This window comes from Archocentrus centrarchus, chromosome 5 (genome assembly GCF_007364275.1).
Source record: "Archocentrus centrarchus isolate MPI-CPG fArcCen1 chromosome 5, fArcCen1, whole genome shotgun sequence".
NCBI lineage: Eukaryota > Metazoa > Chordata > Actinopteri > Cichliformes > Cichlidae > Archocentrus > Archocentrus centrarchus.
Window position 1 is genome coordinate 29,741,678 of NC_044350.1, and position 27,774 is coordinate 29,769,451.

Sequence of the window (27,774 nt, forward strand, 5' to 3'; positions counted from 1 at the left end):
AGTGATTCCTCCATCGTTGTAACCAGCCATTGGGTTTCCAGTGTTCAAAACAAACAAGAAAAACATTTTTAGCTACACTAAATCTCAGAGTTTGGGGAATGCAGTTTGCTAAGTCACTCTTTGCATAGAAGTTCTGAAGTCTGCAATCCTTCCAACACAGCAGGCACATTTTGTCCCGATAACGCGCCTGATAAGCAATAAGTGGCAAGGCAGGACTTTCGGTGATTCCTGGATCCTTGTCTGAAGAGGCTTTGCCGGTATCTTAAACCATCCCCCCCCCCCCCCCCCCCCCCCGCCCAGTGTCAGTTTCACTTCTGATAAGTTGTGCTGTGAGCAATGAGACATCACCAAAGCTCACACTTGTGTTTTGGGTTCATGGGAGTGTCTGCTTTACATCCAAAGTGCTTTGAGAATTCACGTGAATTTGAGACCGTTCCGATGACCCTGAATCTTGGAGGACTGTGAGGATCTGTCATAACGCCCTCATGTGAGCTCTCGGGTGTCCTGACAGAGCACCATACCTGTAAGAGGAACAAAGGAGACAAATCAAGCAGTTATTTTTCCACCTAGCCCTTCAGATTTATTCAGGATTTTCTTTGAATAGAGATTCCAGAGACTGGCTTTTAAAAAAAATAAAATTCTCTTTTGTTTCAACAGTGCTATAAAAAAATAAAAATGAAGGGAACACTTGACCCTCAGAGAATAACACCAGTTAGGTTAAACTTCAGATATTCTGTCCAGTTAGGAAGTGAAAACCACTGTGAATCAATTTCATCTGCTTTGGTGCAAATTACAGTGACAGCAGGTGGACTAGAGAGGTAATAGGTCAAGCCCCCAGATGGGAATGTTTTGCAGGTGGTGGCTACAGAACATTGCTTTCTCCCCTAATCTGTGTTGACTGATTTTTCCTCTAGTTCTGCTTTTTGATAGTATCCTTGTCACTACTGGTAGCATAAGACTGTACCCTGCAGCCCATTCAGGTTGCTCAGGTAGTCCAGGCTCCTCCAGGATAGCACATCCTTACAAGGAGGTTTGGCATGTCCCCCAGCACACTTATGTGATAAAGAGATCCCAGGGGATAGGCAGTTATGAAGAGAGCTGGACAGGGTCATAGAAGGACACCAACCCTTCAGCAGGACCAGCACCCACTCCCTTTGCACAGCACAGCCAGAGCCTCCAGCAGGCTACTCGTGCATATTTTTGACTAAATTGTCAAAAAGACTCCATGAGGGTAGCAATAGGGTCTGCCATCCTTTTAACAGGACCCTTGCTCCCAGACCAGCAGTGTGCAACTCTATAGGCATTAAGAGAATACCAGAACTTGTGGATCCATCACTGGTGACCTGTTCTTGTCACAGATGAGAGCCAGCTCACAATGAGCACAACTGGCAGATGTGAAAGTCTTGAGATGCTCTGGCAAAGGTTATTCTGCATGCAAAATTATTCAACATGAGCCGTTTGTGCAACCTTCCAGGGATATGCCTCCCGAGACCACCACTAACCAAAAACCTGATCTCCATGTGGTAGCCAGCAGTACTCTGACTGACACGTATGAGGATGAAATCCTTAGACCAACTGTAAAACCTTATGCTGTGAAGTGGACCCTGGATATCTCCTGTTACAGAGCAATGCCCAGCCTCATGTGGCCAGAGTGTGCAGGCAGTTCCAGATGACAAAGGCACTGAAGCTACCGTCACGTTCTCCATACCTGAACCCAGTTGAGAACCTCAGATGTAAATGTGCATCTGAGACCAAGTAGCACCACAGTAGGTCACCGACACCCTGAGCCAATCTAGAGGGGGGATGCCCCAGGACACCAACCTGAGTATGTACAGATGTTTTCATGAGGCATGTGGGTGCCATACACTCACTGAGTCTGATCTGCCTCCCACTCCAATTTTTAACAGAATTTTCCTGTGATTTTGAGTTTAGCCCTGAAAGGATAGAGGATACCGCTCTCAGCAGTGTTTTACCTTCAATGTTTGACAAAGTACAGACACTACAAAGCTCACGTTAATCTTAAGTTGTCTTCCTGTGCTTGTGTTTTTGCAGCTTGCTTAGAGCCAGTTTGCTATGAAATAAGCAAGTGTGGCAAACTTGAAGTATCCAGCATACACACAATGAGAATCAAGCTAAATAAGAGAAGAAGCAGAGATCATACACAAATTGTTGTTCCGAGCAGAACAACAATTTAGCTGAAAAATACATCTGGCGGTGAGCTTTAAAGACCTTAAAGCAGAAGCAGCATTATTTGGTAGCGCGATGATCAAAAGATACAAACCTGGGCAAACCCTACAAAAAACAGCTGATGGTTTGTCATTCCCAGCGCTGGCAGCACAGCCTCTTCGCCATTCTTTTTAATCCAGTTCACATAAGCCTTCAAAGCAACAAATCACTGTTATTCTCACATGCATTCACCGTTTCTGTTCACATAGAAATGTGCATCACTATACAGAGTAAATGAAACAGAAGCTCAGCTCTAGTGCCTCTATATACTTACAGGGCATCGCTTTTACTTCCATATCGTTTTGGTCATCTGCCTCACAGCTTATGACCTTTCATTACATGGAAAGAATGTGTGCATGTGAAGTAGTAACTAGAGGCTGACAAGGCCACTCATAACCACCTGTTGCATTTCCAGCCTTCACTGTAAACTAGACAACCTACTTTTTCCAATACAGATTAATGGATATGACCCACAGCAGCCCCAACAAATAAATTGCTGCAGGGGATTAAGTGTGATAGTCTAACCTTGTAAACATGCAATGTGTAAAAACTTCCTGTTATAATCCAAATACTGTATTACAGCAGCACTATTTGCCTACATTGCTCACAGAAAGCCATTTTCTCCACATTTAAATATTTCGAGAGATTTCAAAGCACGCTGTGCTCCCTGACAGACCTTGTAAGCAGCCTTGAGTCCACCGTTGTCGGCGATGTTTTCTCCCAGGGTGTGTCGTCCATTCAGAGGCTCTTGGTTGATGCTGTAATTGCCGTATTGCTCCACCATGCACTGGGTCTGCTTCTTGAAGGCCTCCACAGAGGAGTTCTTCCACCACGGGCGCAGGTTTCCATCTTTATCGTACTCCCTCCCTTTGAATACAAATTACCGTGCTTATTTAATTTTTCTTTAATAGTTTAGAATAGGTCAGTTTCTCTGTGAAATATGAATTGTTTCGTTTGTTTTTACCTTGGTCATCAAAAGCGTGAGTCAGTTCATGGCCCATGACAACTCCAATTCCACCAAAACTGAGTGCTCTGTGTAACCAAAGAACATTTTGCATGTGTACAGACTGCATGTTTGTTAAACAGTTAACTCTGAGGTTTAAGTCATCATAGGTAATAACCCTAACCCTATTGGAGAAAGGCAAAACTGACTTGGGTAAAAATGTAGGTAGTTTCTGAGGTCTTTCATTTAGAATGATTTTTGTTCTGATTGTAAGATCTGGGAGCACAACTACACCCTGTGATGGCCTGTGGCTAGAGCTGTCACAAATGACTGAATAAACCTCTGATAATTAAATAACCTAAATGTTCGTCCTAAGACCAAGACAAAGAGTGACACCACCCATTTGTATTTCAAGCTAAAGGCAGCAGCCAGTTAGCTGAAGTGAATGCAAAGACTGAAAACAAGGGGAAACAGCTGGCTGAACTGTGCCCCAAGAAAACATTAACACATTCAGCTTTAAAACTAACAGAAGCCAACATTAGTTATTTTTTTCCTTTGAATTTCTCTTCACATTTCTAGTCTTTGTTATCCAGCTATACTACACTGAAAGTGCACTACAGGAATCTCTTCAGTTGGAAAAAAATGCATTTCCTATTGATAATGATTTTCAGTGTGCTATGATTTTCAGCTGTGTTTAATGCTGCTCTTATGTTTTAGTGGAACAGCGATTATCACAGTTGCCTCAAAGCAAGATGGGTCTTTGTGTGAGTCCCCTGAATTACCAGGTACTCAGGCTTCCTCCCAGAGTCCAAAGACATGTTAGGCTATATGGCAATTCTAGATTGGCATAGAATAAAGCACAATCTGAATGTATAGGTAAATGTGGCTTGTAGTATCAGTGGTTTCGAGTGGTCAGTAAGACTAGAAAAGTGCTCTAAAAATACTAGTACAGTAAATGTTTGCCAGCTACGTATAAATGCTGTTCACAGCAGAATAAAGTTAGTCTTAATTATTTTATTTAGCAAACTCAAAAATACAACACAGAGGACATACTTAGGCCAGGAGCGACCGTAGAATGGAACTTGAAGGATTCCTGCAGGCAGAACCATCTCATTTTTCGTTGGATTGTAGTAGGCATTTACTGTTGGAGGGGTCATGCTCCACCTGCAAAAACAAGGCATATGAAGCCACCTCATGAGCTCTGCATCAAGTTCACTGTGCCATACAGACTCCAGATCAGTTTGCAAGTCATGGGGACCCGAATCTAACCCCTCCTCTGTAGCCTGATTAGAGATGAGGATTGGTTCAGCTGAGAGAAACTTGTTGCTTGGGAATAATCATGGATGGCAGCAGTATTGTGCTGAGTCAGTACAATGGGAAAGTTCCCACTGGAACACGCTACCTCCTCTGCGGCAAGAAGGGTGGCAGGGAATTGGGTTAAAACTGAGGAACTCACTGGTTTCGGTTGGGAGGTTTCCTCAGCTGGTCTGCAGTCACTCTGGTTGAGAAGTTGTAGTACTGCATGACATTCTGGAAGTACAAGTACGACACCACGGAGAACTAAAAGAGGAATCAATAGTAATAGAAAATAAAGTTCAGCATTTTATGGAGGCAAAGAGCCTATGATTAAGGCAACAAGCTAGGAAAGGTAATCCACTTCTGCATTTACCTACATCATTGAACACTTTGTCCAGCTTTGTGGGGTTCATGATAAATTCAGGATACCCAACCATGTTGTATATTGCATCTGCCTGAAAGACGACAATTTGTAAGAGACATTTTCACAGCAGATGGCAGTGCTGCATCTCAGATGTCACCATAAAGCATGAGTGGGACGTCTTCCCATGAAAATGGCCCACCTTTTCTTTAGCTGCCTTTTTTGTTTCCGTGTCCATCCAGCTCACATACTTCAGTCCATCCTCAAATGCCTGTTTAATTTCTGTAACCATATCCTCAGCCTGAAACGCAGGAAGACAAAGTTGAGTCAAATGTCACATCGCTCACAGCAGTGAGGGAAGAACCATAAAACACTTACAATGGCTTTGCTGTCCTCAGCAAAGGTGGCTTTGACAAACATGGCTCCAAGAGCAAAACCCAAGGCGCTGTCTGTGTCGCTGACACACAGCTTCCAGCGTGGACTGCAGCTCTGGAAAACAAAGACAAATGAAAGAAAAAGATGAATTTTCACTCTGTTAGGTGTTACTGCTTCCTGTATTCACAAGAACTAACCATCTTGCTACCTGTAAACTAGCATATGCTATAATCATCATCATCATCATCAGGTGAAAAGGACAAAGAAGCGCAGGCAAAGAGGAAAGGAGAGTTCAGAGCAAGAAAAGTACTCAGGCATGCAGATGGAAAAAAGAGACATGGAACAGAAAAAACTAAGATGTGCACAGAAAGAGTTGGTTTGTTATTCCAGCTTGACCCCAGTGGAAAATGAGGCTGAGTGAACAGGATCTTCCTCAGATAAGGGATGAAGTCACCGGAGCCTCCAGTCAAGTAGGGAGGAAGTACAACTTTCTGAAGGATCAGCTCAATCCACACATGCATCCCTGTTAATGCGTGTGTCTAAAGTCATCCTCAGTTTAGAGTCTAGGAGAGTTTTTCACAAGGGAAAACTGCAGATTTTTATTGCTGCGTCTGCATTATATGAGATGAGATCTTTATACATATTCAGGATTTTTTTTTTCCTTCCAAACAAAGCAGCATACAACATACAGCTGCCCCAGTTCTGCAACTTGTAGCATCAAAAGCACCGTATACACCGAGCACTTATGTAATCCCCTCTTTGCACTCCCATGTGTTTATATGCCTTCAACCTCTGTCTTGTCTCTTTGTTTGGTGGATGTCTCTTCCTGTTGTTTGTCCTCCCCACTGCTGCCAAATGCTCACATATAGGGAGTTGTTCTAGGGTCTTTTTAACCTTACAATATAAACTGCCATTTGATTAATGTTGTGAACTTGTTTTTCACCCCTTAATTTTACTACCGAAGAGGATGGAAGCTATCCCTGCTGAAGTGGCACTACATAAATAAAAAATCAAAACTGAAAGAAAACATCTGGCTAAGATTTAAATATTACATTACAGCTTCTTCAGCCCCAGTGAAGCTGAAGAAGCCAGGTTGTTTACTTCTCTGCTGGAGTTTTCCACTTATCTAAGTTCAGTTAAAAAACCCTCTTTGTCATACAAAAACAAGGGGTCGAGTGAAAAGCTCTAGAGTGCCATCTGTTTGGCTTTGGGCCACATCCTCTGCCAGAGTAGCTTCTAAAAATGTCTGCTTTTATAAATTTCCCAGTGACTCTGCTTGTTTCTTGTTGGCTGGCATCAATTCAAACATTTGTTTAAGCAGTAAGGGATTGATGAAACACACTTAGATATCTGTAAACAGTTCAAACGTGATATATATATTTATTTTAATCTGGCAGCAGGTCAAACATATACAGCACGTTCCAGTTTCCCCCAACTATCTCCTTAATGTTATGCTGGGTTACAGCTGCATGCAAACAATCCTGAAGTGAAATCTGTGGTTGAATTTCATATCAGTAAAGAAAACAGAAGTACAGCGTTCAGAGGGGGCTAAAAGCTTCAAAGATTTGGGGTAAATTCAGCAAACTTTGAAGTGTTTTATATCAGATTTAACTGATGATTCAGTGGCCACTGAAATTAATTTAGATTATGTCAAAATAAGGATCCAAATAAGTGCCCAGATGTGTTTCCGAATTACCATCAAGGGGTGAGAAGTTTAGGACGTTGATTATAGTGACTTTGAAAGGCCTAAAACTTCGTTCCGTACCTTCTTGGTTCCATACATGACCTCAAGGAATCGCTGCTCTGCATCCTGGAACCTTTGGTCCAAAATGGAAGCCATCTTTCTCACCACTTTCATCATCATGTAGTTGTTGAGAAGGCTGCAAAATAAAGAATCTGTATATATAGTCTCATATACTCCATGCTTACTGCTGTAGCTTTCAGTAGGAGAGGATTTGAGGAGATGTAAACAGTGTATATTCATATGTCTGTTTAATTCAAGGGGCAATTCACATTAATAAACCCAAGTGCTTGGGTCTACCATGTAAATGTGTAAGATTTATCTTAGCCGGTTGATCTTCTCTGCTCCATTTTATTTATTTTACGGCATAATCATAAATCTGAGCAAACATATTTAATAGCTGTGCTTAGATAAAACCTGTGTTTGACAAATTAAGGAGAAAAATGATTAAGCATTTCTTCACATCTCACCTTTTATTTGTTTTAGTTATGAGTTCAGAAACTTTCTGGAGGTATTCTTTGGCATAAACCACCACTGGCTCTGACTCGTTAAGTGACACAGGAGCAAACACTTCTCTGAGGAACGGCATCCAGTCCACTGCTGGAGCCAGAGTCTGCAAAACACGAAACAAGCGATTGAGACATAATGAGGAGAGTCTGGACCTCGTTTTAGTCCTCCAACTTAAAGATTTATATTTATGTTCACATTTTCACAACAGTACAACTGGCAGGATTTGAAGGAACTAGTTTAAGTACTGCATATATTTGTTCTTCCCTAAGCTGACTGCAAAGCACATCTAACATACCAAATGCATGTTTTATTCTTTAGCTGTGTAACTATAACTTAAACAGATGTGAGCAAAGTGTTCTATACTATATACTTTTATACTTATATTACTGCACAATGGGAAAAGCACCTATAATTTCATTATATGTGAGGTATAATGACAAAGCAGGGCTTTCAAATTATGCTGGCGGCAGGCGCATTTTCCACCTACTCCACCACTCTGCGCCGTCTACTTTTTAATTTTCCTAAAAAAAATTTTTTTGCACCGTCCGCCATCTCCATTTCCAGCACCATGTGGATGAACATGGCAATATTTACGTTCTTTCAATCTGAGCCATTTGATTGGTTCACGACTGCCATGTGACTATTCATATCGTCTGCTGCCGTCATGACTACGGTCTCGGTCATAAGGCGGCTGCTACTTTGGCATGCCTCCCTGCTACTCCAAAACAATTTGAAAGCCCTGTAAAAGCTATTCTATTCTATCCTATTCACTTACCCTAACCTCTCAAATCAGCAGTCAGACAGAAGTTTTATCTCAGTAAAAAAAAAAACAAACCTAAAAAATCCAGCATTTCCTCATCTAATGGGGAGAATGTTCCCAAAAAAATGCAGTCCTGACCTCAACCACACTGAACACTTGTTGGATCAGCTTGGACATGCCAGAGTGACCAACACAACCACATTGGCTGACTTGGAACAAATGCCGGTTGAAGGACGGGATGCTATCCGACAGCAGTGTGTGACCAAGCTGGTGACCAGCATGAGGAGGAGGTGCCAGGCTGTTGTGGCTGTGTATGGTTCTTCCACATGCTGCTGAGACTGCTTTTTGTTAAATTGTAAAATTGCCAGTATATCTCATTTCTCCGGACTTCAATCATCCAATACAATAAACACCAAACCAGAATCATTAGCAGAACAAGCTGTGGGAGCGCAACCTACATACTCATCTCTGCTGCGCAACCCACAAATGCATTTTCCTTACAAACGCGGCACTGTTTAAGGGGAAAGAAACAGGCTTTCCAACGGTGAGAGATTTACTGGCATGAAGCATTGTTACAAAGAAATAACTGACCAAACACAAATTTCTTTACTTTTTGTGACAAGTTTAGATAAAAAAAAACCATAATCACTTGTACACAGGAATATAGAAAAAGCAGTGAACTTTATTCCTGGTAGGGCTGCAACGATTCATCGATTAACTCGATTAAATCGATTCTAAAAATTTATCGACACAAATTTACTGTGTCGATGCTTCGTTTAAACTCTGCAGCGCTCAGCTGTCTCGGTGTAAGCGGCGCTCCTCACTAGCATTAGCAGCATTAGTGCTGACGTTTTTTTGTGGGTTTATTGAGGGCTGGCAAACCAACATAGAACTGCATTACCGCCACCTACTGGACTGGAGTGTGAATCACTCACGTATACACAAGCACACATTCTAAAAAGCTCTCCGTCGCTGCGATGGATTTCCTTTAACACAGAGTGGATCATCACTAGAGTTGCCACCTGTCTCGTAAAATACAGAACCCCGTATGTTACGGGACTCCGTGGAATACGGCTCCGTAACATGCCGTGTTCCATACTTTACGGGACGGGTGGCAACTGTCGCTGACATGCATTTCCACGCCTCCACTGCTCTCTGTGTGTCTGTGTGTGTTGTGCTCGCTGAGAATTTCAGCTGCTATTTTTGTCTTTACTTCAGCTGTAGCTACCAGAACTGGTTTGCTAGCGAGCGCGGGCCATTAGCACTAGCGATGGTTCGGTACCGGAAAGCCCGCCCCCCAGGACCGAGGGGCTCCTTCAAAATATTTTTTATACTTTAATCCCTTATTAGTGACTAAATATAGACCTGCAGTAGAAACGTATTTTCGAGAATGCTTGTGAATACAAAGCATTACACCATTACTCACACATGCGCCATGGCTCCCGCAGCCACTAGTTTTTCAAAACACTCATAGCAGGCAGCGGTTTTAACTGCGCAAGCGCAAAGAGGCGAAGCTGTGACGTGAGCTCAAGTAGTGAAAAAGGAAACGTTTTTCCAGCGTCCAAAACAGCAGCTTTTTCTTTTAGTAACCACCATTAAATCTGTGAAACAGCTGGAGGTCCTTCATCAAGCACCTGATCAGCAAGTGTTAAGGTGAAGAAAAGAGAACTTTGTAGCTGCTCCATTCACCACTGTTTGTTCACATGGCGAGAAACTGCATTACGGAAGTTAAAATATGCAGATAAACTGTTAATAAAAAAAAGTATTTCTTATCCGATTACTCGATTAATCGCTGGAATAATCGATAGAATACTCGATTACTAAAATAATCGTTTTATGCAGCCCTAATTCCTTGTATATAAGAAATACATATCTCTGCTAACAATCTACATCTTAGATCGATGCACATTAGAAAAAGAGACACTCTTGGTATCTGCCCACCGAGGTCCACAGGATCTTTTAGAAGGATGTGATGTCATTTTCCAAAGGAAAAGATTGAAAAACACTGCCTGCTGACCAAAGTACTGATTGTTTATCTCAAACATATCCCGGTCTGGAGCAGGTTAGGTCTGCAGTAAGAACTGAGGCAGCTTTGGAAACACATGTTTAACGTTAAGTTAGAAGAACAGGAATCTGAGACACTCACTGCCAGCTCCCTGGCCTCCATCTTATGGTAAATGAGCTCCTCATCTCTTCTCTCCTCCTGAGGGACTGTGATGTTGGCCAGGGTGGTTTCAAAGTCCACAATTTCTTCCATCATGGTTTGAGAAGTCTCGTGCGAGCCACCCAGAAGAACCCCCAACTCCACCAGGAAGTTGAGGTACGCTGTCAGATACTATAAAGAAAGGCAGCAGTAGGGTGGGGTTGGTTACGGAAAAAATGTCTGAATGTGTTATAAACTTAAATCAGGACACTAATCCTAAACTATGCAACCACATGCTACTATCCAGAGTTTATCCCCTGAGGATGAAAGAGTAAATATTAAATATTTCTCGACTTCCTTTTGTAATAGACAATGAGCCCTTGGGTGTGTTTAAATGACTGTGCAACCTTCCATGTACACTTTCATATCTGTAAAGCCAGTCTAATGCTGTAAACGGTACCTTTTTATTTGCTGTTTTGTTGAGGTAGTAATCACGTGAAGGTAGTCCCAGGCTGGTTTGATCCACCTAGAGCCAAGAGAAACATGCTATGACTCTGTTCACCCTCTGTTTCAACTCACAAACAGCCTTTTGTTAGCATTTGGCACATTTCTGCATTTTAGCCTGCATTCTGGCAACTTGACCATGCAGACTAAATGCAGAAACTTACCAAAGATTCTATCTTTTCCATTTGTCATAGTCCCATGACACATGACTGAATTCCTCTGAAAGCCTCAGCATGAATCAAACACTGATATAATGAAAGGGATTGTTCCAAGAATAACAAATAAAAATCTGGCTTCAGGGAAGCTGTAAAAATGGCTTCTGTTGGGTGACACTTTTTATAAATATGCATGGTATTTAAATAAAGCTTTCACTGAAGAAGTGTTTTTGGATATAATCATTTTAGATAAATGAGTAGAATTTGGTTAGGTGAAGCCAATAAAAACCTTTAACATCGGTTTCCCTCACCTGGATGATGTTAGTACTGGAGTTTTTGGAGTCTGTGCTGACAAACACAGTGAAGAAAGGGGAGGTGCGCAAGCTGGCAGACACTGTTCGGAGAACTTTTTGGAAGTTGTCCTTGTCCCAGGGTTCAGTCAGACCCCATCCTCCGATCTGGGACAGACAGGAATTAAGCAGACATTCAGAAACTGATGAGATAAGGAAATTATTTTCTTAAAAAGAGACAAATGATTTGTTTTGATGTTTAATAACCACACCTGACTAATTAGGTGCTGCAGCGGCTTAGCTCCTAATTCCTCAATCTTGGTCTCATTCATGCAGGCCTGATAATATCGCCGGGCCTTCTCCTCAGCCTCGCTCAAGCCTTTCATTGTTGTGTTTTCTGCCCAGATACAAAGAAATTGCACCGATGAGAAAATGGAAAATGGTTTAAAAGGCAGCTAAAAAACAAAGAAACTCTGAACTGCATTCAAATAAGGATGTTTACCTAATAACTGCTTCATTACAAGCATGTTGTGCTCCCACAAGTTGCTGAAAGAGCCCCAGCGGGACTTTCCCTCAGGGAGGGGGTTGCTTTTTATCCAGCCCCCACAAGCAAAGTTATAGAAGTCATGGCAGGGATCTATGGATCGGTCCAGGGCTCCCAGAACTGCACTGGCCACAGTAATGCACGGCTCTGTTAGGCACAAGCCTGGGTGACCTGTTGCAAAGGGGGGGGGGGCTTGTTAAATTCATACATAATTCACATTCAGCATAATCAGCGAGTGGAAAACACTACCACAGTGGATAATCTGAAATAATTCACAGTGGAACAAAAATGCACCAGGGTTTTCAGACCATCTGGAAACCATTATCTTAGGAGAGCCAAGATATACAACCTGGAGGGAACGTTACTGCTTGTAAAATTCTTTATAAATTAACAGAAAATGCAACGGGTGGCAATTCTTTCTCCCAAAGAGGCAATGTGACATACTTATGAAGGTGTCTGATTAATAGGCAGACAATACATTAATAGAAGAGGATGACTTCACCTAATGTTTCAAGAGTCAAGTATAGGTGAATCACTTTGCTACATCTTGACTAGTTATAAATAAACCTGCCCTTTGGGCTTCTTTTACTACCCAAATCTAAGAGTACGCTTCCCACTTCAATATACATCGTTTGTTGCGTTCTCTAGAAAAAATGATAAAGAGGAAGTAAGTGGTTGAGGCTTATAGATTCTCTGTTACTTAAAATCTAAACATAAACCCACTGAACGGAAATGGCTTTAGAAAACCTTCAGTGTTTAGAGAAGTGTAAGCAGCAGGGAACATCTCTACTACAGAACATCCAGGAAGACCTTCACTGTCTGTCCATATAAAGCATGAGTCAGAGACCGAGACAAATTTATGAGCAGTGATGAGGTTAGTACCCCAAGGAGGTTTCATCCTTGTTCCTTTTATTTCAAAGTGGGATCTGACTCGCAGTGCTGAATGGGAGGAAGTGGTATTACGTTTCCCATGGTAAATTTAAGGAAGCTACCACTGATGAGACACTGCCAGGATGTCAATGCAGCTCCACAAGCACTTTTTTCCATAATGAACAAGGTCAAGGGAGAGAGTTAGGGTTGTTTTTCACTGGCGAAGATCCCTTTGGTCACGATACATGAATTTTGGTGGAAAAAGAAATGATCTTCTGCCTACATGATCTTTTTAGGTAGGAGAGGTCAGAAAATGATTACAGTACAATATATAAACTATATATCTATATATAGTTATATATTGCTAGATGACTGAAGTGGATAAATAAATTCCATATCATATCTAATGTCTTTAATTTGCATCCAGTAAATACTTTCGTATTCTCTCTCACACATGAGGCCAAGAGCCAAAAAAAAAAAAAAGAAATTCTTAAAGGCTGAAAAAGAATTTACACCTTAATAAAAAAAACTAACTTATTTTCCACAAGTTCTTAGAATATATGTAATATAACACTATCTTACCAAGCATTTAGACGTTTATTAAGGGTTTTGTTTTTTATTTTGCATTTTAACAATAAAGTATAAAACTGCCTTTAAGTCAAACCACTACTGCCTCTATGAAATGCCTTGTGTAGATGAATGAGTGAAATCAGGCTCAGTTTTAGTAACAACAAAAACTCTTTTTAGAACAAAGTTCAATAGGATTCAGCCTTATTTGGCATGTTTTATTATGGGGGTAAAAGATCAATACTTTCCAGAAACAAGTCTGTATCAGTTGGCAGTTGTCTCACCCTGGGCTCGTGAAATGCCTCCAAACACTTACTATTTTGAAGCACCATTTAATTTTTTTTAAATTTATTTTTTAGAGGTTGCTGAGACAAAATCTCTTTTGATTAAAAAAATGCTTAAAGTTTGCAGACTTCGCCTGTAAATATTACTATTACAGAATTCTCCCATATATTACAATACAGTACCATGTTTCTCTCTAGTGCCTCTGGCCTAGATTTGGGGTGGCTCAATCCAAAAGATTCATAATTTAATAAGAAAAAACTTGTGCATAACTCCCTATAAAACTTACTCTCTGCAAGGACAAACTAAGATTTCCCTTTAGGCCCTGGAGGCAGGAGCCTCCGAGGGCTGCTACCAAAGCAAAACCTGCTGCCATTTGGAAAGCCATCGTGTCTCTTCCTTGTACATGCAATGAGGCGGCCAACTGGTACTACTGTAATTAAAATGGGCGTAACACTATTGTGCTTTAATTCTTTTTCACATGTAGTTGAGGTGCAGCTGAGAGTTTTTAGAACACATTTGCTAGCAGGGCTGCAGTGATGCAGTGGTAAGCACTGTCACCTCACAGCAAGAAGGTCCTGGGTTTGAATCCAGTCTGGGGCCTTTCTGTGTGGAATTTGCATGTTCTGCACCTGCATGGGTTTTCTGTGGGTACTCCAGCTTCCTCCCACAATCCAAAGGGTTTGGTGATTCTATACTGGCTGCAGGTGTAAATGATGCGTAAAGCCCTGTGACAGATTTGGCAACCTGACCAGGAAGTTCCCTGCCGCTCGCCCTGCTGTAGGCGCCAGACGCCCCCCCCCCCCAATGACACTGAACTGGATAAGCGGGAAAAAAAAAATATAGAGAATGCCATCCTATTCAGCCAACAGTAATGTTTTGTATTTACATTGTAACTATTTTTTGCAGGAATTTCTTTAATCTCACTCTGGGCTTGTGGAGATGATGTCACCCTTTGTATTTCTACATTGTCCTAATTTAAAAATGTCCCCTAACAAGAAAAAAAAAAAAAAAAAAAGGTATGATGCAGTGTTTTCTATTGTTAAAGGGCTGAAGAATCACTTAGATTGTTGTCAGAACTGAACATGTTTTTTTTTATCTAGACACAGAGACCACAGGTGGTTCTTTTCACTGTATGTCACTGAGGAGTAAATAAAAACTTTGAACTCACTCTGTTTGTAGAAAATCCCTGTCGTGATGAGAGTTACAAACAGACCCACTGTCAGGACACACACCAAACACATCAGCCTCCTCTCTGTCTGTGTCCTGCTCGGCCAACACGAGGAACGGCCGTGCAGCAAATTCACCTGGATGCATAAACAGATCCATTAAATGGATTATTTAATCAAAGCCAAAGACAATAGCGCTTAAATGACATGCAACGACTGTTTTTGTTCATGCAAGTAAAACCGAGTGGAAAATATTGTGTATAGTCACACAGTTTCTCAGGGATTCGATGACAGGTATGGTTTCAAAGTATAATGGCTACGCCCTCAGCCTCCTCAACTCTCACACGCAGAAAAAGGTCAAGCATTCTTCCACTGCTCCCTCACTAATAAAAGCACATTTTTCTTATTCTAGGCCAAAAGTAAAGTCAATGCTGAACTTTATCTGGTGCTTTTGTGGTTCACCTTCAAATGATGAGTTTGCAGATAATGACCTACTGAAAAATGGCTCAAAGTTTTGTAGAAAGCGTGAAAGAGTTGGAAGTCTGCTTTGTGGTCAGCGCTTGATTTTTTTTCCCTCCTCAAATCTGATTGGTACAAACTCCTAAACTTTTTTTCTGACTACAGCTTTTGTTAAAGCTTCCAAGGGAATTGATTTCTTACAGGAAGCATTCCAAGAGCCACTTAAATGCTCCAATGGGCACAATAAGCACTCTGGTCAGTGTGAATATCTTCTCTAAATAAATGCTGGCTTTTGTTTCTCCCACACAGTATACTCTGTGGAAATCACTTATGCCTAAACTGTATATAAAACAGATCAGATTTGCTATTAGACATTTTCACCATTCAAACTAATGTGATCGAAGCAAATGCCAAAGCCACGGTGGCTTCTTAATCCCAGAGCCTCAGCGCATTAAGCAGGTTTGGACCAGAGCTGTATTTTTGAGCATAATTAGGATAATAACTGCTAAGTCTTTTCCACCTTTAGGGTGTCACGCTCAGGAAGCTATGTTTTATTTCACAAAAATTCACTGCAAAACAGTAAAAGGTAAAATGCATTCATGGGATAATTCTGGTTAAATAAAGCTTCTGAAGAATCAATGGTGACATCTCATTTGCCATGAAAATTTCTAGGACATTTTTGTACGCTTTCTGTAAAACTTGAGTACATGTTGGCCTGAACTTTATTTAGCAAGCTTTTCTGTTCACTTAGCCCATTTGTGTTTGATGCCACGCTGAAAAGCTTTGCATGGATCAAGGTAAACTTGTAACGGGACCAGGATCATCCTCTACTAGAGAACAAAAGCCAACAGTGAAGGTAAATTTCTGATTTTATTACTGTTTGCACTAAAGACCATTCCAAGTTGTAGCACTGACATCATTTTGTTTTAAATTACAATATTTTTGTCCCCCAGAAATAAGAATTTAAAGGCAAAGCTGTACACGCTTGAGGCTCCACCAGCAAATTGCACCCAACACATATGAGAATGACACAGATGGCAACAATGTGATTATCCATCAGTTCATTCATTCTCTTAACTGCTTATAAAACCAGTTTCACTGGGCGTTACACCAGCTGACACTGGATGAGAGCTGGGGTGCATCGTGTCAATTGCCAGAACTAACACAAAACACTGATGTCTCTGGATTGTGAGCACAAAATTGATCCCAATTAAGCTTGAGAACTTTGGGAGCATTGGGAGGATATGTCGCAGCTGACCAGCAGTTACAAACCCTGTGAGGCTGCAGTGCTAACCACAACACACCCACCCCCATCATCCCCATAGTATCCTCTCAAACGGTTAGCATGGCTTAAATACTATCGGCAGTCATGCAAATACACACTTATCTTCTCCCCATTGTTCACACAGTCTCTCAGTTCAGTGCTGTTTGGCAGACTGGCCAATCTAATACTGTACAAAGGCTTTTTAAATTCCTCCATAAATACACAGGCTAAGGGACCTAATATTTCCTTAGTGCTACATCTTTTAAGTTATGGACAGACATGTCAAACGAATACTACTACTAGAGCGATTTTGACAGCTTTATTTGAACTCTTTAATGAGGGCAGCTCGCCACACACTCCGGTTCAAACAGGATCTAAACATAAGCCTAAATTATAAGTCTTTCATCAGTAATTCTGTTAATTTAAAAGGTGTTGTCTTCTAATGTGCAAAGCCTCAAGAGTTATGCACCCAGCCTACGTCTTTCGTAATAATCTACTATTGGCAACAACCTGTTTATTTTTTTAGCACAGGGTATTTGCATTCTTACCTGCATGGGAGCTGACGGGTAGAAATCATCGCTGGTGGAGTCCACCAGGTCCTCCTCATCCAGGGTGGCTCTCCTGTACGTGGACATCTGAAAAGTCAAATTAAGAAGAGACTCTCTCAGTGCTTCCATGTTGCTTCATGCAGCTATTAACTCCCACGAGCGTGTGTGAGAGTTTGTGTGTGTGATATCTATTCCTCTGGAGTCTCAAAGGCTTCAGAGCAGGGTTGCCCTCTGAAATCCATGGGGAGGAATCTAAATGATCCAGTTGTAGTTCTTTCGCTCATACAGCAAAATTGCTTAGGGAAAAAAAAAAAAGAACAAAAAACATGTTAGTCTTCCTTTCAAAGTGCTTTTCTGCTCCCTCCAGCTCTGTCAACACCTCTCACCACCCCCATGGCTTCAGGCAGACAGCCCCTGGAGCAAACTTCACAACAGGAGAAAAACCTCCTCCTGAAACTCCAAGTACGATCTCCTTGCGGGTCCTCTCTCCCCCCACCTTCCTAAGCAAAGTTTTTGTAGACTTCCTTTTAATCCTGGTCTATGCAAACACAGCAAGAGAGAAGACGGAACTACTGAAAAAGGGGTAGCGGCTCTGACTTCAGCAATTTACATGACTGAGACTGAGAGTGCGGTAGTGATTTTGTGTGTGTGTGTGTGTGTGAGAGAGAGAGCACATTCTCAAATGTGGTTTCACTTAGATTTGGGGAGGTAAGCACGCAGTTGTAGTTCACACCCAGTGTCTTTTCTAAACGACAAAATACGCACGGGGCGGAGCACAGAAAAAAAAAACAAAAAAAAAAAAAATCAGCACATGCTGCAGTCACTTCCTGTTGCAGTTGTTACCTGCAAGTCCGAATAGTTGTGTCTTTTCATACTTAAGCCCTCGCCCAAAAACGGACGCAAACACTAACACTTAAAAGTAATTAAAAAAACAAAGAAACCGACAAGAAAGAAAATAGGGAGTATATATGCTGGAGAGAGTGCTTATCTGATTGGCCACAGGTGTGGTGGAAATTTGGAGGGAAGGCTAACAAAGACCAGAAGTAAACTTACCAGAATGAACAAAATCCAAGGATTACAAAATAAATCAGGAAGTGACAGAACAGAAACCCCAAACCACGACAAGCGAGTGGAACCTGTCACCTCTAAGCCAAACATATAGTTATATACGGGACAGAGAATTACTGCAGCTGAACAGCAGCAGTAATTCCTTCTTTGGACGAGTGTCTGTAAAACATAAATAAAAACTTATCACTGCTCTATTTATCAAAGTATAATATTTAACCAATTAAAGTGGGGAAATCACAACATACTATTAAAAAAAATATATAACAACAATGTACAACCGCAATAACTTTCCATTGAAAAAAAGAATTTTTTTGAACAAAAATGTAATGTATGATTTGGGGTGGGTAGATGACAAGGAAGTTTAACCTTATAAGTCAATTTTTAGGCCTGCAAATGAACCCACTGATTTATTAGACTCACAATCCTTTGAATATGCCTCACTTTTCTGAAGAGGCTTCAAAGATTTCATTTAAGTAGTATCTGTGGCCTCACAGAATGAAGGTCCTGGGTTTGAATCTGCTGGCAGCTGCAGCATATGTTCTTCCTGTGACTGCCTCCTGTAGGTTCTCTCTGTGTACTTATGGATTGTGTCTCTGGTTGCTTTGCTTCCTTTGTGTTCACCTGTGCCTATGTCTATATATTCTTTCCCTGTGTCACTGGTTATGCTGTCTGTTGTTTCACCCGTTGTGGTTTCCTGGATTGCAGTTTTGTTTGCACAAACCTTTTGGACTTTGTTTTTCTGGAATCATTTTGTTGTTGTTGTTGTTGTTGTTGGGGCCTCCAACATTTGGGGCCTCACTTTGAGACATGTGCTCTAGGTTTTTGACCCCAGATCACCAAAAAAAAAAAAAAAAATCAGGTTAGGGATGCTGTTTCAATTAAGCAAAACTCAAAAACCCATCTGTTGTTAGCAGCTGACTTCACCAAAAACCTTGAACATTTGAATAATTAGACATCATTTTCATGAAATATTAAATTACACATCATAATCTACAGTTCTTTAGCTGTAATGCATAAATGCATACAGTTAATTTCCAAATGCTTTGATTATTCTGAATGACAGTGTGCATGTCATGATGCAGCAGTGTGGCAGGCAGGGTTTGGACCCAAATGTAGGACTCCAGAGACCAAACTTAGCCCAAGGGTAGATTTATTGATGAATTTCTATATTAAAATATACAAACAAAGGCATCAGCAAAACTGGAACAAGTAATCTAACATGGAACAAGAAGACACACTACTAAGGGGGGAATGAGGGACGACATGACAAAAAACAGAGGTGAAAACTCAGGGCTTAAATACACAGGGGCTAATATGGAAAACACAACACAGCAAGGAATAAAAAAAGCTGAACAGAATCAACTAATGAGACAGACAGGAAGCAAAACTAAACACAGTGCACATGGGATGCAGGACTAACAGAACAACACAGGAAGTATCAGAACACAGAAATGCAGACTTGACAAGACATGACAACCACAGGGAAGGCAGAGCAAACTGAGGGAATGCAATAGACACCGTACACATGAATGAATATAACACAGGGAAGGTAGACACACTGAGGAAGGGAATGCAGATGAAGACTTAAACTAGCACCAAGAACTATGAACAAAACTAACACTAGTAACGCACAAAGCAAATACAACAAAACCACAAAGTCCCCCAAACTCAAAACTCTGGGTCAAAGACCCAGGATCATGACATTTTTTAAAGCCAATTAAAACTTCCTATCCTAAGAAGCACAGAGGGCTGAATTCAAAGACATCCCGAAAATCAAAGTGAAAAAAAATGTTGGAGCATGTGAGTCCATTTCGGTGAAATTTCATTGCAGCAACTCAAAATGAGGCTGTATAGTTTTTATGGCTCCCAAGTGCTTGTATGCATGCCTGACAACATCGGGGCACGCTCCTAATGAGATGACAGATGGTGCCCTGGGAGCTTTTCTCTCAGAGCTGGACCAGAGCATCACTGAGCTCCTGGACCATCTGAGGTGCATCCAGGCAGCATCAAGTAGACCGAGACATAATTCCCCAGAGGTGCTGTATTGGATTTAGGTCAAGCAAGCGTGGGGGCCAGTCAATTCCTTCATTCTCCAGGAACTGCCTGCATACCCCCCCGCCTCATGAGGCCGGGGACTGTTGTGTGCCAGGAGGTACCCAGGACCCACTGCACCAGTGTAGGGTCTGACAATGGGTCCAAGGATTTTATCCCAAAACCTAATGGCAGTCAGGGTGTCACGGACCAACTTTGTGGCAGGCACCCAAACGCAGGCCTCTGAGAACAGATTAAACTTAACACGGGCTTTATTGCTGCAACCAACTGGGCAAGAAAGTACAAAACATAACCTAGACTTGGCTTGGACTGCCAGACGTCACCAAACCGGTGATGCTGAATGATGTTACAGGCGGTATAACCCCAAACATCTGTCACATGTGTTCAGGGTTAACCCGCTCTCATCTGTGAAAAGCACAGGGAACCAGTGGTGGACCTGCCAATTCTGGTGTTCTATGGCAAACGTCAATCGGACTCCACAGTCATTTTGTAGCTCTGGCAGTGCTTATCCTGTTCCTCCTGGCACAAAGGAGCAGATAAAAGAGCTTCTACAGGCCTCCAGCTCTAACTGTCTGTCTCATGCTGCCAGTAGTGACACTGACCCTAGCCAAATGAAAAACTAGCAAAAAAAAAAAGTCAGAAAAGATGAGGGAAAAGTTGTCAGTGGCCTCCACCTGTAAAACCATTCCTGTTTTGGGGGTTGCCTCATTGTTGCCCCTCTAGTGTGCCTGTTGTTAATTTCATTAACACCAAAGCAGCTGAAACTGATTAACAACCCCTTCTGCTGCTTAACTGAACATATCAAGAAGTTTAATTGACTTGATGCTGTACTCGGATTAAAAAGTGTTCCTTTAATTTTTTGAGCAATATATTCTGTCTGCAATAAATCTGGTGTGCACTGTTTCAGACAGGGCTACGGGAATAACCGGCTCCCACTGATAAATCAGCTTTCCAGGCGTTTCTGGTAACAAGGAAAAAAAAAATCAGAGTGGCAATGAAAGTGTCGGCTGGATTGCTGTTTTCATTAACAAACTGTGCCACCCAGGTCACATTACCACGAAGGACTGTTTCTGCAGCCCTGACATTGAACTGCTAGCTGTGGGGTTACATACACTCTACATACTCTGGGAGTTTTCAAATGCCATCTTGGTTGTTTACACCCTGCCTCTGCCAACCAGGCAACCACATGTGAAGTCATCTACTCTGTTGCAGCAAGACTCCAGACTATGCATCCCAGTGCTTCTGTGATTGTACAACTTTTGGGTATTAAGTAACTGTTATAAAAGTTGTTCTAAAGTCTTACACAAGTAAGACTGTAACTTTGCTTTTGGTAGTAAAAATACAAAACTGCAGCTCACGTGAAATCAGCTAAAGCACGAGACACCACAGAGATGCATCATTTTCTTATGCTATAATGTACAATGATTAACCTCGGCTGCCTGTCAGCTTGATAAACAGCTCGCTGCAGACTGATTGCTGGTCACAATGCAGAACACTGCACAGGGCCTTACATATAAGTATTTTGAACATCACTCATGTAATCAGACTTTAAAACAGACTTTGTCCAATCAGTACAGTCTTAGTTTTTCTTCTTCTGTGCAGTTCACATGTTAGTCTCTTGACCAAAAGACAAACAGGCGACTGAAATAAATGTTTACTTGATTAAAACCTATTAGATTATCTTGTAAGCACAGCCAGAAGGCCAAATCATTTCTTTTAGTTCCCACTTGTCTCTCATAAACATGCAGCAGAGGAAAATTTATGTTCTCACCACAAAAATCCCAGAGAATTCCAGACAAACCAGGAGCACAGATTCCTGTGATTCCTACTAAATCTTGCTTTCTATTAGATGAGTTTTGCAAATAAACTCCAATGACACAGGGAGGAGGGAGCAGCTGTTGGCCTAATCTAAACTGCAAGTTTTAGAGAAATTACAGAAATTAAAAAGATGGGAGATGGCAGTTGAAGCAGTAGAAAACTGAAAAAAAAAAAAACCCAACCCCCCCAAACAAAACAGAAGACTTTATTTTGAAAGTCTAGCACCTTAAAGCATCCTGGAAAACTGCTACAACTGTAGGCTTTTATTTAGAAAATCTTTAGGAAAATCTTAAAACTTACTAGGTTGCACATTGACACCAACCATTAAATGTCTGGGGGCTTTTATTTTGCAAACTGGGTTTATTTTAAAGCAAACTGATCTTACATTAAGAAACTGAGAGATTTCAATTTGAAAATCTGGCACCATGTCCTGAGCTGTCGTAGTCGTCACGGTGTTTCTGCGACAAACGCCACAGGACTAGTTACACGACAAAAAGCAAAGGAGGAAAGAGGAAGATCCTACCAATCATATGTACTTTGCCAAAAACCATCACTGTGTTGGTGTGTTTATGAACTCTAATAAAGGGCTGGCACCTGGCCAGCCAAGTCATACAATCAGCTTATAAAAAAATGGAAGGCTAAAGTGATGAGGGAGAGTGGTAGGGTAGACTGTGAGGACACAGATAGTTTTAGGACGCTTTCAATTACATAAATGGTTTCGAATGACCTATAGCTCAAAGCAAAAGGTCTAATGGGGACAATGATGTCTGACTCTCTCTTTTGGTGACACACATACCTTTCGCTCCATCAATCTTTGACCTACAACTCATTAAAGGATTACAGCTGTTCCATTTAACAGCAAAGTGCCTACTGAATCACACAAAAATGATTGTAACTCCACAAAAGAATTTTATGCCAAAAACCCCCCCAAACAAACTATAACCCCACCCCCACCCTAATTTAATCATGTGGTCTGCTTGGGATCACAGTCCAGGATAACAGCAGTATTTACTGGCACTGACCATGTTGTTGTTGCAAAGACATCCCGATGCACACTCACTGTTTCTGAACACTTTCCTGGCAACTGGAGTCTGTGCAGGCATATATACACATGTTGCCACAAAGACTGACCCCTCCTGAGCTGAATCACTGTGTAGTGACAATACCACTTCCTCTTTCTCCTTTCCTGTTAATATTTGGTGACTAATAAAAGCCTCTTTTTTTTAAGAAAAGTGAATTTCAGTACTTGATGTAATACTATTATACCCTGACTCATACAGACCTGAAACTAAGAATTATAAATAAATATGCATCTTAAATCTGACATCTTCTTAAAGCAGTTATTGCTTAACTTGATGCTGCCTACTCACAAATTCCTGTTGATGCCCCTATCTGAAAGGAAGTCACGCTAAGTGATGAGTGGGAGCCATACAAAAAACATAAAATGATGCAGGTCTTACGCTAATAGTCTGCGGTCAAGGTCAGTTGTGGACACTTTGTGGGGAAATCCCTAATGGTGTCCCACAGGGCCCAAAGATGTCTTCCCAAAGAGAAGCCAACAATAAGCGAGGTTAGTATCCTCCAATTCTTGGAAATGACAGGAGGCCGTGGCCTTTAAGGGAGGCTGTAAACCCCAACCATGCGTCAGTAATTCGTCACTGATCCTGCAAACCAGATGATTATTTGTAGTGCCAGGGCATTCCTCCAAGAATAACTTGAGTATGTGCAAAGCGACAAATGAGAGCAGAACGAGCGAAACAAGAAAATACGTAAAATATACTAGGAGGAGGAGATGACTGTTTGACCTAAGCTTGGAGTATACCCGTTAAGCAATGATAGAAGTGCGGCCTGGTCAACCACTGTGGTAAGCCAGCAAGATGCTAGGTCTGGATGCGGTTGCAGACCACGTAAGATCAGTAATTAATGACTACATGCCAAAAACAAGTGACAATCTGAGCCTCGTATTCTGTGTAAGAGACACGTCTGTTGAAATGTAACCGCTGCGTGTCAGATTTGAATCACGCTCTCCTGTCTGTGTCATGCAGAGATGAACCTCAGACCACAAGCAGAAAGAAAGAAAGGTCTTCTTTCCAAGCCTAAAGCTCTCTGTTAACCCACTGGTGTGAAACCAAAGGTCAGGAAAACATTCCAGGAATACCACATTGTCAAACATAAACACAACTACACATCTTACTACAACGAGTACAAACAGTTTGATCCAGTCCAACATGCTACCTGATGAGATACTGAGTGCACACACTGCAGCTGTATTAGGCTGTGTTTACTGGAGTATTGCCATGTACCGCTCTCCCCTTTGAATTGTAAGCTGCGTTTTGAACCTGTGCTGCGTACGGCATACTCTTTTGTAAGCTTTCATGTATCAAATAAAGCAAAGAAATGAAACCGGGAAGGTGACTGATTGTGCAGACATTCCTAAAAGCAGTCACTTTGTCTTTTGTGTTCAGTCCCTTGTATTTGTGCCTGAAGGCCGCTGATAAGACAAAGTTGTCTCGGGCAGAAGTTCTCAACCCCTGAAATCAAAACAGCACTGGAGATTTATTTTTTGTCACCATGCAGGGATGTTTCCTTTGGGGAAAACACCCTGATAATGGCACCCCACCCAAAACTCACCTCCCCCTCACCCCCAAAAAATAAAGCTACTTTCCCAGGCTTTCTCTGGCTCTGATTGTTAAACTAAGCTGAGGAGCTTTATGAGAATCATAACACTTCATAACACTATTTTTAGTGTTCTGTGTATGCCTCCATCCATCCATTTTCTTCCACTTATCTTTGACATAATAAAGAACTTGCATTTTTTTTTTCCTCACATGGTTTTTAATATGCAGCTCTGAAATTCTTCAGATTCCCAGTTAGCGTACCACTCCAAGTCAGTATTCTGTGTACTTTTCAGGTACTCTGACGTATGTGCAGTGGTATAATATCAGCGAGCCAGGTTTTGTTTCGCCATCATGCTGTGTGCCTCCTGCAAACAGTCGAAGCATTAAGTTCGATCACCCTGACCCTGCATGCACACAAGACTAAAACACGACAGAATATCATTTTGCTTAGATATGCATAATATGGTATACTTCAAAATTGTGTTCCTCTTTGATTAAAGAGCTCCTAGCAAGACCTCTTTAGCATAAGGTCAGGATTAAAGGAGTGGCACATGGACGCTTGCACCAGCACAAACAGATAACAGCAGATTACCTGTTCCTGCTGTTGTTATGGCATCCTGCAGCACACTCCTGATCACACCTAGGTAATGAATAACTGAGTGAATCAAGCTCCCCCAAGTGCAGCACACTGCCAGAGCCTTGTAATGTTATTAAAGCAATCAATCACCCAGGCGTGAGATTGTACAAACAGTTGACTTCTGTGCCTGCAATCAACAGAGCCATATTTCTAACAATCTAGTTATTGATTTTAACTTGAGTTTGGACAGATATAACTGATTCATAAATTAGAAAAGACAGTGCAAAGCAGAAGTCACTCTCAACAGAGAGGAAAATGAAATGGTACAGAGTGAAGGGACATGAAAGTCAGGACACCCAATTCCTCCTAAAGGTCAGATTAAGGTGATTAACGTGTATGTAAAAAGATAAACTTATGTTATGCTTGTGTCGCTCTCTAAACAAACCAGAACAAGAAATTTCACATAAGTCTTTTTAAGATAATTTTGATTATTTCGTTTCTTACAGAACGCCCTTATAGCATCCCAGACTAATATTAATTTTGCGCCTCTGCCACAATAACATCTAATTTAGTCACAAATACGTTTGTAGTAGCAGCTATGTTGGCTAAAATGTCACACTCAGTGCGGATGATTGAGCCTGTTAGGTGGTTGATGGGTAATAGGATGTTGACGGTGACTCACTAAATGCACCCCTGAGTATTTTTCAACACAGCTCTGATTGTTCAAACCTAATGTGCGCCAAAGTTATGAGCGAAAAACAGGGAGGCTGCAAGAAAATTTAAACTTGAAGGCGCAGAGATTATTATTGCAACATATTTTAATATGGCAGCAAAACCTCACGTCTCTATTGGACTATTACTGTCAAATCAGAACCCGCAGCATGCAGCGAACCTAGAACAGGGCAACAAAACTTCACGCATTTCCTTTAAATAGAGGGCTTTTTCCTTAATGACTACAACCTCACAGTAGTTTGTAATAATCAGCCTCTCAGTGCATTACTGAACACAGTCCAGTTGTGTAATTACAGGTTAAATCAGTATCGTGTGTAGCCAGAGGACGGCTTACCGTGCTGTCAGTTGATCCACAGCCACCGCCGTGACTCCGGTGCGCTTTCTGACCGTGGGACAGTGGGCGATCTTCAGCTAAAACAACCAAAGAGCCCGCGCTGCACTGTCAAGATAGTTCTCGTCTCGTCCCTCTGAAACTTTCTCCCACTACGCCGCAACCCCGGAAATCAGCACCCCACCACCACCACCTCTGCCCCGCCTAAAGGTTTCCGAGACAAGCACTGAAGCTGAAATGAGAGGCACCGGTAAACACCTAATCTGTCAGTATAAAAATACCACCAAGAGTGAAAATTAGGCTTTAATCTTTAAAGCGTAATGGTGCCCCCCCTCCTTTTTTTCCCTATCCGAGTTGACTTGACACAATAGCCTGCATAGATTTGTAAGAGATAAACACTAAGTAGTATTAGTCTGTAGTCTTAAGTTAACCTAACATTAGCTAAGCATTTTTGGTTATGCTGTACCTGATATGGTGAGATAATCAATTAAACTGGCAACAAATTAACTAAGCTGATGTTACAATGTTTCAAAAATGCATACAAGCACCAAAATGTGTTTGTCTCTCTGACGCCCTTAATTTCAAAATTCCCATGAGAAATTTTTAATTTTTAAAATTAACATTTACTTGGGGGGGGGGGGGGGGGGGGGGGGGGGCTATTATTATAGCAAAATTATTTATATTTTAAATAATGACGGGTTGAGACACTCAGCGCTAACAAGGTAACGGGTTTGAAGGATGTTGATGTTGAAGTGCAAACCATGACTGAAGAAGCAGGTTTAACAGCGACACCCAAAGGAGGTCACAGTAAACAGCAAAAAGCTCACAGGCTGCAGTTACCAGTTACTGCTAGTAACGCTAAATCACTGCGATATTTTGCCACTATATTTTTTTATTTATTTACTCAACTTTAAGTTTTAACTCTACAGACTATATTCACATATTCTGGTGCTTTTTGAGGGGGTTATGGTCATTTTAAAGGTTACTAATTGTTTTGTTTTTATTTGCATTATAGTTTTGTGCTGTTTTGTCTGATTTTTTTTTTTTTTTTTTTTTTTTTACATCTATCACGCACAACCCCAAAACCACACACAAGTGAATAACATTGGCTGTTCTATTATACTGTAATACACTGCTTGGAAACCTACATAGCATTAGCCGGATTTAATGCTGTGGCTGATAAACGTATGCTTTGTAATTTTCTCTATTTGAAAGTCTCACTATAGGCACGAGGACACATGCCTAGTACGGCATTGGTCTATACTATATATAATGAATGCTATTAGTAATGATCCAGTGTTTTATAATTGTACTGTCAGGGTGATATCCCTGCATTTCAACTGTTATCTTAATACTTGAGCATTTTACTAATAATTCTCATGTACTTTGAAATTCTAAATGGCCTTTGATTATAAGAAGTATGTTTTAACTTTGTGACATTCATGTCCTAAATGTGATTAACACTCCCTGGGTGGGACTGCGCAGCATTTTTACCTCACCCTCCATCCCACATACTGGTGATAATGTCCCACAGGGACAATTATGAGTCTCCATGAAGTTGAAGTCACAAA

At 41.3% G+C, this 27,774-nt stretch overlaps 1 protein-coding gene across 3 annotated transcripts; it reads right to left on the reverse strand.

Annotated features, from left to right (window-relative positions):
* Positions 1-287: 287 nt before the first annotated feature.
* ece1 (endothelin converting enzyme 1) lies at positions 288-26,344 on the reverse strand. 3 transcript variants are annotated; one of them, XM_030730390.1, is made up of 19 exons: positions 26,207-26,344; positions 17,008-17,094; positions 14,739-14,874; positions 11,807-12,019; positions 11,577-11,701; positions 11,326-11,472; positions 10,816-10,881; positions 10,359-10,547; positions 7,413-7,555; positions 6,967-7,081; positions 5,205-5,315; positions 5,029-5,127; positions 4,843-4,920; positions 4,626-4,729; positions 4,223-4,333; positions 3,191-3,258; positions 2,903-3,093; positions 2,282-2,377; positions 345-521 (listed from the first exon to the last, which is right to left on the reverse strand). In XM_030730390.1, exons 2-19 carry the CDS (start codon positions 17,092-17,094, stop codon positions 345-347), a joined length of 2,256 nt encoding a protein of 751 aa, XP_030586250.1. In that variant the 5' UTR covers positions 26,207-26,344. The 3 variants fall into 3 exon arrangements, 2 of the variants coding, with proteins under 2 accessions (XP_030586249.1, XP_030586250.1); XR_004020004.1 differs by lacking the exon at positions 26,207-26,344 and adding an exon at positions 2,501-2,555 and having other exon boundaries at positions 385-521; positions 17,008-17,667; XM_030730389.1 differs by lacking the exon at positions 26,207-26,344 and having other exon boundaries at positions 288-521; positions 17,008-17,136.
* Positions 26,345-27,774: the final 1,430 nt, after the last annotated feature.